This window comes from Acanthochromis polyacanthus, chromosome 10 (genome assembly GCF_021347895.1).
Source record: "Acanthochromis polyacanthus isolate Apoly-LR-REF ecotype Palm Island chromosome 10, KAUST_Apoly_ChrSc, whole genome shotgun sequence".
NCBI lineage: Eukaryota > Metazoa > Chordata > Actinopteri > Pomacentridae > Acanthochromis > Acanthochromis polyacanthus.
The window spans coordinates 25,564,339-25,576,667 of NC_067122.1; the positions used below are offsets into that span (position 1 = coordinate 25,564,339).

The 12,329-nt window shown below is 41.6% G+C and overlaps 2 protein-coding genes across 3 annotated transcripts in view; one reads left to right on the forward strand and one right to left on the reverse strand.

Annotated features, from left to right (window-relative positions):
* The window catches only part of sncb (synuclein, beta), a 223,853-nt gene that overhangs the window by 140,215 nt on the left and 71,309 nt on the right, over nt 1-12,329 (forward strand). The gene's annotated exons all lie outside the window — the stretch shown is intronic.
* On the reverse strand, nt 1,090-11,576 carry LOC110956342 (cytoplasmic polyadenylation element-binding protein 4-like). The gene is given in 13 exon segments (XM_022201733.2): nt 1,090-4,070; nt 4,240-4,421; nt 4,505-4,619; nt 5,001-5,119; nt 5,239-5,328; nt 5,573-5,749; nt 6,142-6,165; nt 6,922-6,972; nt 8,446-8,539; nt 9,409-9,507; nt 9,616-9,935; nt 9,938-10,725; nt 11,190-11,576. Coding segments are annotated over 12 exon segments (2,241 nt in total). The 5' UTR covers nt 10,680-10,725; nt 11,190-11,576; the 3' UTR covers nt 1,090-3,842.

Below are 12,329 nucleotides of genomic sequence, written 5' to 3' on the forward strand. Positions count from 1 at the left end.
AGCTTAACGAGCTAACCAGCAAAATAGCTTCTTGGCTCATGTTAACCTTGGTTTGCTGCTGTCTTGGGATTATTTGGCTCCAGCATCCAACTTGCCGATGTTTTATCTTCCGTAGTCAGCTCCCCAGGCAAAGTACGGCTGTTCAGTTTCGAAAATTTCACTTTCAACGGAGTTTTGTCACATTTATCGATGCCCCGCTTGTTCCCGCGCTTCTTACGGGACAACCGAGAGAAGTTTTCGGCCTGCTCCCGGTCTGGTCCATTTCTTTGACCGGAGCTCTGCTGTGAGCCACACCGGGGGACATGAAGAGTCTTCTTAACTTTTGGCATGCTGTCTCCTCACAAACTACACCTGACGGAGCACCGACACGGATTTATTACTTTCTTTCTGCCTGGTCCAAGTGTCTTTTCCTGCAGGTTGTCCTGGGCTGGTTGCACCGCCATCGGTCTGCAAATGGCGCCTTTATTGGAAAAATGAAACTCCCGGTGGGCTTTGCGTCTCAGCAGGTGTATTATATTTATTTAAAAAAAAAAAAAAAAAAAAAAAACTAAGTGAAAAAAGACACATGGACAAAGTTTACTCAAAAACTAATGTGAACGTATGCGTGAAAGTGCCCAAAAATAAACGTAATTTATGATGCATTTGCTAATTTTATAAATCAATTTATTCTATAAATACTGCATACTGTTCTTTGAGTGCACAATGAGTTTTGTTTGAAACTGAGAACAAACCTACTAATTCATATAATTTCATACACTGTAAATTCAGACAGTAAGTGCAATTATCTCTATATGTGTTACAGCTGAAAAAAAAAATTCACTTGGAACAACCGTAGCTTTTTTAAGACTGGAAAAGGCTTCTTGGGACAAAAGACAGTAGGTTTAGGTGAGCAAATAACATTCACTAAAGCCTGAAATAACCCTTCATCTATAAATACATCTGGCCCAGTTTTAACAGACCAGATGTGCCAGAAAGTGTGGTCACAACAATGGTATCGGGTATACGATTCCCATTTACTAGAAAACCTCCAGTAAATTCCTCTCATTAAACACTGAAGGAGTAAAATTCTTGTGAAACATCAGCCCAATCTTCTTCCTCACAGCTGTTTTATTCGTTCAACATCTCACATTACAAATACTTCAAATGTATGCATACAGTTACAAACAGTTGGCAGCAAATGAATATATGACATTAGATCTTTGTTTTACTTCAATACTACAAACCAACCATAAAAACTGACGTCTGTATTGTAGCGTAAATTAATCAGGAAGAAAATATAAAAACTGGAATTTGCATACAAAGGTGAAATGACTTAATAAAAATCAAAATGATATCAGGTAAAAAAAAAAAAAAAAAAAAAAGAAAAAGTTAATAAATATAACCTTCCCAGCATTCAATTAAAAACTATTGAAATTTTGCAATCAAGTAATACTAACTGACATAATCAATATTCTTTTCATGTGAAAATGTGGAGCACAATACAGCAATTAGAAAAACTAGACACATCAACGAGTTTAACACATCACCCCAAAAAATAGAACAAAAATCTGATCAAAATGATATTTTTACATTTCAATTGAAAATATAGCAAATGCTAAATACATTATCGACCTAGTATATACAATGTTTTCAATCACAGTAGCATGGTAGTAGCAAAATAAGTAAATAAGCACAAAACTAATGTTTAAAAATAAATTCAGGTATAAATTATTTTTTCTTTGCAGACATCAGCATGAACAATAGGAAACAAAAAATGTGTAAATGACTGCATGGTTTATATGGATTGAATGACTTACACTGCGGAGAACTGTTTCTGGAAAGAATAAGTATTGCACATAATGGCTCAAAGTTAACTTGCAACATTAAATCACATTCAGATTATGTCCCAAAGCATGCCACATCACAAAGGGGGTCAAGTGATCAAGTCTCCTCACCTAAGTCCTACTGAGTGTCCTCTACATAACAAAACGCATCCCAAGTGTTGTCACCGTGTAGATTGCATAAACATCATGTCTGTGTACAGTAAGGAAGGCAGACTCCATCGTGTAAAGAGAGGCTACAAGAGAGGCGATCTCAAAGAGAGAAGGAAAAGAAAGTCAAAAAGGAAAAAGGAGATCTAGTGCATTACATTAGGTCCTGCATTATCACTAGCCATGTTATCTCTTATGCATGCCAAGAATAAGTAGAACTTACAGGCAGTCCCAGAAAGAGGGTCTAAATATTCAAACAGCTGATATCCACTCCGGTGATAGAAGGGAAGATTTCACATTGACCAAAGCCAAAACATTTACCCTAATGATAATCTTAAAGACTACACCTAGGAGCGAAATATCAGATTATATTTTCAAGACTATCAAAATCAGTTTAGAAAGGTCTTGCCATGCCTTAGGATCCTGTAATTATGTTTATTAGGACAGAGGAGAATCCACATATGACGGGCTAACAATGGCCTCATTTTTTTGTTGTTTTTTTATCTACAGAATCACATCAATGCACCAGACAATTTTCAGATTTACCAGCACTTAAATATATAAAAGCTAATTGAAAATTATATTAATATCATTCATTTTTTTAAATTAAGTTTACCATAAATGCAGATCTCTTAGTAACAAAGGTACAAAATTATTTTTCACCAAGTGAAAAAAATGAGGTATTGCAAAAGGAGTTCTCCCATCTGTGAAAAATGTGCCTAAAATGACTATTGAAAAAAATATTTAGAAAAGTAGTGCATAATAAATGTATATATGTTCATGACAAAATAATCAGCTATAAAACACTGTACAAAAATCAGCAGGCCATGTATAAAATAATATCTTTATCTCTGTGACAGCAAATTCTAGCTACTACCATATCCAACCACAACACTTGTGATAGAAGCTCCAGTCATGGTAGAGCGTGCAGTGGTACACCATGAGGACAGCTCAGGGAGACTGGACTGTGCATTCCCATTAGTTTGTACTACATTAGCATGTTAGCTTCCAGTGCTAATATCCCTGACAATATAAAGTGAGTAAATACTACTGCCAATACCTGAGCCCTGAGGGCTGTGTCTTTATTAGCTGAAACCCACCAACTGAAACTCCAGCCTGCCTCTGCCATGCGACGAGAGGACAACATTTTCCTGAAAACCCTCAGATCAACAACGGTTTTTAATGATGCGTTTAGGCCAATCTTTGGTTTGCCCCCTTCTGGTTACAAAGTCTCGACGTAAACCAAGACCTAAAAACTCATGCCAACAATCTAAACGCGTGTGCCAAACTGAGGGGAGATTTTGTTTTGTGACGTGGCCAGATGCTATACACTGAGCTGCTTGAAAAACTCAATCATCCATTCGAAACCGAGTTCCTCCTCTGTTCAACCCAACCATTTGCACTCAACCTTTGGTAAATGGTACAGTTGTTCTCTAATCCTGCAAGCAAAAAGTAAGAAAATGCACCCTTCTTAAACTCAACATCCATAGTTAGTATACTGATTTAGGTATGATGAACCTCACTTAAATTTTTATGTTACTCTCAACAACAAATGTAAGCAGCTTTGCCAGCTAACATGAAAAGAAAGTACAGTCAAGTCAAAAAACACCTAAATCCAAATCTAATGCATCCATATGCTCATGCACACTTAAAGTCAAAACGTAAATGGGATTTCACTCTTCTTAGCATTTACTTCTTTTAGAAGGCCCAATTTAAAAAAAAAAAGAAAGAAAATAAAAAATAAATTAATTCTTTTTAACTTAAAAGAAAAGTGCATTTATTTTTCATCGTCGCCCATACCCCTTCCCCAACTACCCCTTTCTCTCAGTCCCTCCCCATTCCTGCGACGTCTCCCTCCCTCACCCTCTCGCCTCAGTTCCAGCGGAAGGAGATGTGTCGTGGTCGGTCCCCTCCCTCCTTCACCAGCGGCTTGTGGAACTCGCGACCGGCCCTGGAGTGGATGGCTGCCCAGCAGTACTCGCAGTAGTACTGCAGACAGGTCACGTTGGCGCAGAAGAAAGGGGCAAACTTCCCTCCACAGCGAGTGCCCTGGCACTCATCACACAGCTGGTCATCCAAGACATATGGCTTCACTTCCACCTGAGAGCACAGATGAAATGGATGATAGGGAAACAGGTAAGATGGAGGGTAAGGAAAAATCAGAATGTGTGCACACCAGTGTATTGGGTAGGTGGAAATGAATATTTAATGCAGATCCACTTTTCATTTTTAGGATCTTTCTGGAGCTGCTGGCATCAGATCAACTCACCCGTTTATCAATCTCCCCGTGCTGCAGTTGAACAAATCGGGCACTAATGGCTGCAATGTAGCTTTGCTGATTGGAGAAGGCCACTCGCCCTGCCCCTTTCGGATACTTGAGTTCAGGGTCTGTGTCGATCCCAGCATAGCACACTCCCCCGTATAGACGGTCCATGATCATGGCAAGCTCGACTGGAATAGCATTGGTCAACGAAAGTTAATGTGATCCAACACTGTTCAGTCACAGAAATGCAAAGGTCATCTCACATACATACCTGCACGTAGGGGACGAGGGACACCTCCAACAAAAATGGTCTTCCTCGGGTCCAGTGGCTGAGAGCCGTCCATAACAAAGTCGCTATCATTTAGGTTCCAGGGCCGAATCTGGACCTACAAAAACCAAGATGAAACACACACAAAAAACAATTTCCTTTCAGTCAGGCTCTACTTCCTTATGACCAAGATACATTTTTGATTGGAAATGAAAGGGACTTGCTGCTTATGTAATATGGATTAACACATCTTTGACTGCTACTGCAGGATGCTGTCTGTGGTGGCAGGGTGTTTTTTTTTTTTTTTTTTTTAAACAAGCAGTCTCCAGTTTCACTGTACTGTCCAGCTAAAGTCACCATTTAGCCTTCTGTGCTGTGAATAGATTCACAAAATCAAGCCCACTTGTGAGAGTCTAAATTTACCAATTAGTTCAGTCTTAATTCTTGGCTCAGACAGACAAGCACACAGGTCAGCAGTAGAACAAACTAACACACTCACAGGCTTGTCTTTGATGGTGGGGCTGGAGACACACAGGTAAAGCTTGCCATCCTCCTGAATGCAGGCATCAATCAGGGCCTGAACAGAGCTCTCATCTTGGAACAGCAGGAATGCATATCCTGGAAACATGGGATATTCAGAACAAAGAGTGAACAAACCCCCCCCCCCCCCCCCCCCCCCCAAAAAAAAAAACCTCACATCGCTGGCACAAATACACCGTTTAAGTGGTTTGACTCACCTTTTGGGGGAAAATAGGATTTGCTCTCTGCCTTGTGAGGCCAATCCACAAACAAATGGCCAAATCGGCGGAAGCTGGCAGTGATTTCATCTGAAAAGGGAGCTCAGTTAGAGAATCACCATCAGAAGTAATTATGGTTACCGGCACTGAAAGCCAAAGCAGTTGCTTTAAAGCTCAATTAAGGCCCAAGAATTACAAACATGACACGACTGCGACGTAATCCGTTCTGAAATATACATCTTTAATAATTAGAATAAATATATTTTTAATGTTGCTTTGTTATCGTCGATAAAAACCGAGGTTAACGAATAATTCTAGCTGGACATGTCTTTACCTTCGTCTATGTCTGGGGGCAGCCCACCAACAAACACCTTGCGAGAATATCGCTCAACACGTTCGCCATTGAGGTGGGGGAAACAGTGAGCTGAACCGAGGCCTGCAAGCCCCTGATCTCCCGACTCATCTTCTCCAAAAGAGCGCTCATCCTCCATGGGGAACAGAGACGAATGGCCTAATGGACAGAATGACCTGGTTGACATGTTGGCTTACCACTACAGAGATTCAAGAGTTCTTACTATATTGTAGGAGAGCAGGGATGTTACAAAAAGCAAGGAATTTGATTGAAGGCAAAAAATTTAAAAATTGGCAAGAAATACAAAAAGCAGCCATGATAGCCATTTTTAATTACACAGTGAAAGCAAGAGTATTATCACTACTAGTTCTTAGTAGTTGACCCATAAAGCCTCATATGCACTGCAGAAGAAGGGTCTTAACTGCTCACAACACTCAAGACAGACAAAAATCAAGCAAACACAGAGACAAAACTACAAAGTGATCACATCAGGGGAAACTGCTGTTTACTAAGTAAAATTAAAGAAATCAAGACACAGTAACAAGCTTTACCTCGTCTTCTGCCATAACTTCTTGCTGCATGTAAAACAACACAAAACACTCTTGAAAAGGCTTTTTTGAAAAAGGCACACGATAAAAACAAAATATATAAATTACACTATCAAGGCTTGAAATTAATTTTCTGGGTCACCAGCTAAAATGTGAGCAATTCTTAAAGTGACAGGCACCCTTAAATTCCATTTTCAAAAATGCTTTTAATCAAAACACAAAATGCATTAATTTGAATCCAACTAAAACAAAATCTGATTGATGCAAAATTGGTATCAAAATGTCATATACTGTATTGAGAGAACTGAACCCATTCATGATATAATTTAATACTTATTAATCACTTAGGCAAGAAAAACTATCGAAAGCCACTCTAGATTTTCTGGAAACATTGTTTGAATGAGGAGGACAAAATATTTTTTCCCCATAACACTACAAACAGATTCTGAACCTGCCCAGCACCACTACCATTTTCTTACTTACCACAATGACCAGCTTTCCAGTGTAGTAAATAACAAGCAATGTGCCTCAAGTCAATTCATGTTTTACCCACTTACTTTATGCGTCAGTCTGGTCATGACACTTTAGTTTTGCTTTAAATTTATGTGCTCGACAAAGCAAATAACCTATCAGCTAAACTGAATGAGACAAAGACAATGCAGATACTGGATCCTGACTTCCACTTTAAGAAATAGCTTCAGTTTTTATACACTTATAGCAGGCATTAATTTCAAGCCCTGACCTCAGCTGTACTGCATGTTTTTATGCATATCATTTACATACCATTCATAGGTAGAGGACCGTCTCCACCCTGGTGAGAGAAGCTGTAGCGTCCTAAATGACAAAAACAGAAGAGGCCTCAGCACATGATGCCATGACAGGGTTTCCCAAGTGGACTAGTAATTACATTAATTCCTCTTTCTCATGTAATAATAGCTACTCAACCCACTGGTGTTATGTTGGTTTGAGGCAATACATTCGGCTCTGTGTCTACAGGAAAACAAAAATGACAGTACAGATATGGGGAAAGTGTGGAGAATTTGGCAGACAAATAAAAAAGTATCTCAAATGTAGTTCCGCTTGTCAGAAATTATAAGTTCAACATGTATCTTAGGGTTATGTCTTACGCCTGAAAACACTGCAGTCCAAGAATGTGTGTTTGACAACTTTTTGCTTGATGACTATGCAAATTATCAGGCTATTTTTGATTACTGAGAAAGTTGGCTTCAAAATAAGGTGACGGAAAACACCCTCATGACAAATGGCAGGTCGACTGCATAAATGATTAAAGACATATTTGAAAAAAAAGAAGGTACACGCATCAGTTGGCCCAAATTAGCATCAGCAGACCGGGTTGTGATGTAAAATGGTTCCTTCAGGAGTGATTGTAAGAAATCTGAACTGAAATGTTTTATTAATGAGAAAGTTCATTTCAAGCTCAAACGGTCTACTCTGAAGAAATGCTGCAGGTGATTGTTTTCATTAATTATCGAGAATGAGAAAAAAATGGGTTGCAATGCAAGACTGTTCTGTAACCAATCTGAATGGGTCTCAAACCCGATTTGACTGCGACGTGTAGAGTTTTAGTATCAATGCGAAAACAATAATTTTGACACTCCAAGATCCGTAACCATCTGTTTCTACAAACCTTTTTCACAAGACAATTGTTAATCACTAAAGCACATGTTAAAAAGGACAAAATTGTCAAGTAAAACTGTCTAAAATTAATTTCTCCTGTCAAAGACATGAAATGCCAGCATGTTGATTCTGACTGCCATGGACACGTTTTGATCATTATGATAAAAGTATTTATGTTCAATATCCAAATAGTCTTTGATTTCATTCAAAAATCACATGATATTAAAATTAAGAGGTGAACTTGTATAGAGAGATACATTGCTACTTTCCAATAATCCAAAATACATCATCCTTTTTAATTTGGGTGATACTCCCCAGCCCTACTGTAGCGGACTAATTCTGTATGTGGCCAAAAGAACAAACAAAAGGGCAGCGAAAATTAAAATGTGGTGAAGCTCATCAATATCGGTTTTGCTGGTGCCATTAATATAAAGTACACTGCTGTGAGATAAACAATATGTATGTATGTAGTGCAAGCGTAAACACTTCCTCAATAAGCAGCATTTATATCCAAACCTGATTTCTGCTGGCTGCAGAATAACCAACATTGTGATATAATATCCAATTTCCATTTTGTTGTCAAATACATGGAGCAAGTGCTGTGTTTATCTACAGCCAGCGGTGAGAAAAACCTATCCCTTCCTCACTATTGTTAGTGTGGGAACCAACCTTTTAAGGAATCCTGCTCAGCCCTCATAATGTCAATCAGAGAGTTCTCCAGAGAGTGCATACTGAAACCATCAAAGGACCGTGTTCTCTCCTGCTGAAAGAGGGGAAGACAACAATTAGCCTCCTCACTTCCTACATCACCATCTACAGCAGCACCAGCTACAAGATCCCTGACGTATTTTGTTATGATGCTAATAGCAAATTCAAAAAAAAAAAAAAAACAGCAAAGACTGTCTTTGTAGAGACAAAGCACAGTAAACAGAAAATGGAATCCAAAGGATGTCACATAAAATTATCTGCATATCTCTGCCATCAAATCTCATTTTTCCAATCTGTCTGATACGATTAACAAAGAAGATATGCTACTTAAAGAGCTAAAAATACACAAACAAAACTAAAATAGAGTCTTCTAAGTGGCCAAATTCTTACCAACGCAAATTATAATTAAATACCCTAAAGTGAAAATAAGGATCATCTTCGTTTAAACAATTTAAAAAACATTGAATATCTCTCAGTACAATACCACGTAATACATAACCAGTGAGACTGCATCACTGTGTATAACAAAGAGTTGAGAATATGCAAAGCTGCAGAAGAGCACAAGACAACTCAAATCAGGACAAGAGGAAGCCCATGTGATCACAGCAGATGATAAGACTGTTCCCTTTAACCAAATGATCTAGATAAAGGCCTCAGACATAAACACACACCAAGTTTCAATTCATCCGTTTAGCAGGCTGAACGGCCACATATCCTGTTTTGCTCAATGGCTTATTTGTTGCATTTGAAACAGAGGAGCATGTTAAATAAGATTATCATCATTCGCCCCTGGAAAATGCAGACATATTTACAGTCAAATGTGACCACAGCACAATTCCCTTGCTGTTGTCATGAGAATTAACTGAAGTGAACTCAGTCCTTTCAGACATCCATTTATTTCCTTAGCCTGAGTTTTCTTCCCACCTGAAAAGGATAGACGCTGTCGTTGCGACTCATGCTGTCGTCCACCCAGCCTTTGTGATTGATGCCAGAGCTGTTTCTAGGAAACTTCTGCGAGGGAACCTGGAGAACAGATAGAAAATTTGCAAGTCTCCTAACCACACGTAGTACGTGCTTTGTTTCTGCTTTGATTAATTACTATCTGAGATAAGACGTGACAACCTCATGTACCTGGTTGTTGGGGAAGGATTTCTTCAGTGGAGAGATGGAGTTCAGACCTGTCATCCCTCCACCTACACCCCGGCGGTACTCTCGAACCCCCTGTGTGCCTCCCCAGCCACCATACCCACCTGGGCTCCAAGAAGTGGATGTGGGAGTGGAGGGGCTCTGGTAGCTTCCCCAAGGTGAGGGCGGTTTACTCTGGGCAGGAGCAAGGTGGGGCAGCTGGGTGAATGGTCCAGTGCGATGGGGATGTGGAGGGAAAGAGGGCTGGGGTGGATGAGGGCTAGCTGGGGAGCGTCGGTGTTGCTGTGGAACCCCCTGACTGTGGGGTGGTAGTGCTGGGGGTGAGGTGTGGGAGGGTGGTGCTGGGAGACTGGTCCAATCTGTGGGGAGAAACTACCTCCTGCTCCAAAGCCAGGGCCGGCATGGTGGGAGAAGTTCTGGAACAGTAGTGGAGGTCCATTGGCATTGGAGCCAGCGGGACCAAAGAACCCTCCGACATCTTCTCCGACCACCGGAGACTGGGTGGATGGGACAGCAGGGGACCAGTTGTTGAAGCTGGTCAGCGAAGATGAGGAGGAGGTGGATTGTGCACAGCTTGTAACCATTCCCAGGCTGTCCTGGTAGTCGAAGCTACTCAGCCCTGGGGACTCCATCCTAAGCTTCTCTTTCCCACCGCTGCTCTCCAAAGAGCCCTTCTCCAACGAGCCATCTTCAGGAAGAGCTCCCTCGAGCTCTCCTAGGCCTCCTCCGGCCTCCTGCTGACCTGGAGATAGGGCCTGAGGCTGGGCCTGGACCTGAGTCTTCTCCTGCATGTCCTGGAGGTCCAAAGCCTTGGACTTGTCTGACTCCAGAATCTCATCTTGCATGTTACTGTGCTGGGCTACGGTGGGGAACAGCCAAGCACTGCCCCCATTGGTGGAGCAGGTGTTGTTTACAAAGGAAGGGGGGCTGGGGGGGTTGGAGGGGTGGTGAGGGTGCTGGGGTTGAAGGTGAGGAGGGATCCTTACAGGGAAAGCAGATTTGTTACCACTGCCGTTCTTCACCAGAACTCCAAACCCGTAGTCCCCCATTTAGGACGCCCAGTAAATCTTCAGTTCACTTTTGGCTTTCTTTATCCTAAAATGTGGATTGAGGGGAAGCAGGGAAGAAAGAGAAAGGGGTGACAAAAAAAAAAAAAGCCGTTACACCTTAAGTTGATCCTGCCCCACGCACGCGCGCACACGCACACACAAAAACGCAGTGAATGTGCTCGGGCTGCACCCTTGCTGGTCTTGTGATGCAATCAATGAGATTAAATCATTTACTTGGCTATGGGAGGCCTGGATGAAACGTAACACTATAGCAGGCGGACAACCACGGAAAACACCCAGCTTTAGGCAGCTAGCAGCCTGAGCTGGTGGAGCTGACGTCTCCAAAGGTCGTTACGCAGCTAGCAGCGAGCTAACAGCTGCTCCGCCACCTTCCATGTGCCCTATTAATCATGTAGATCCGAACGGGCAACATTTTTTAAGCACCTTTACACATTCCAGTGCAAACGTGAACGCTCAAGCACTGCGGAGGGTTACAGCATGCACACCTACCGAATAATCTTCCATTTCCAGCAATGACCTCCTCATACGCAACCATTTAAATACAGGAAAATGTTGATGACGTCTCCTGTCTGTTCTGAATCTAGGGTAGTTCCCTTCACCGAGCCGCTAGTGCTAGCATAATAGCCGACAGCCGCAGAGCGGTTGGAGCATATTCGCAAAGCAGCTAGGAAGCAATAAACCGATTCAGGGGCTAAAACGTAGCTTTAAATGTTCCTACGCAGCACCGTTAGCAGCGGCAGAAATTCCCAAGTTGGTAATGGTGTGTGGCTCTTTAAACGACCTCGTCTGTTTCGTGTCCTGTATGTTCAATGTCACACAGCCTACCAGTCCTTGTCATCATTTTTACATGTCGAAATACGCCAACGCGGACTCGACGGCCACTCGAAGGCGTCGACAAACGTGTGTGTTCGGCGGTGCGTCGGGTACAGTTACCTTCAGTTCGGCGTCATGACCTTATCATTTGGATGTTGCCATATTTTTTCCTTTTTCTGCATTTCCCAGACAGCCGGTGTAAATGGTCTCCTCTCTCTTCTAGATGACAGCTGGGCCAGTCGGGAGACACTTCCGTCTACAAGCCCCGCCCCGTCACCAGCAGCTAGCCAATAGGAGGCAGGATTTCCCTCCGTCGCCTTGCCCACTTAAACTAAAATCTAATTTGTGATTGGATAATTGCTGTGAAGTCACGCCCAACGTGCTCATTCTCAATGAATGGCAGATGTACTCAGGACGTTCTCCTCCCAAATAAGGATGTCTTGAAATCAATGGGAGGAGTTGTTGTAGGGAGAATACTTTAATGATCCAAGGAAATTTCTGTCTAAATCTTTAACCAAGACTAAAAACTTAGATAATTTTGTAAAAATGCTGTCAGCCAGTGGATTGCAAGGCTTATAAAGCTAAAGTCTAGTATTTTCAACCATATGTTTCAAATGCAGATGAGTTCATTTGGCTAAGCAAATATTTTTTTCCTCCACCTCAGCTTTTAGGCATTCAGGACTGGTGTATGAGACAGGCCCCGAAAAGCAATGCATTTTATCTAGATGGACAGACAGATGAGTGGAGTGATGGGTGGATTTTGTTGAACTGCTATAACCCAGATCCACAGCAAAGTACTGCATAGCAATCTCATTA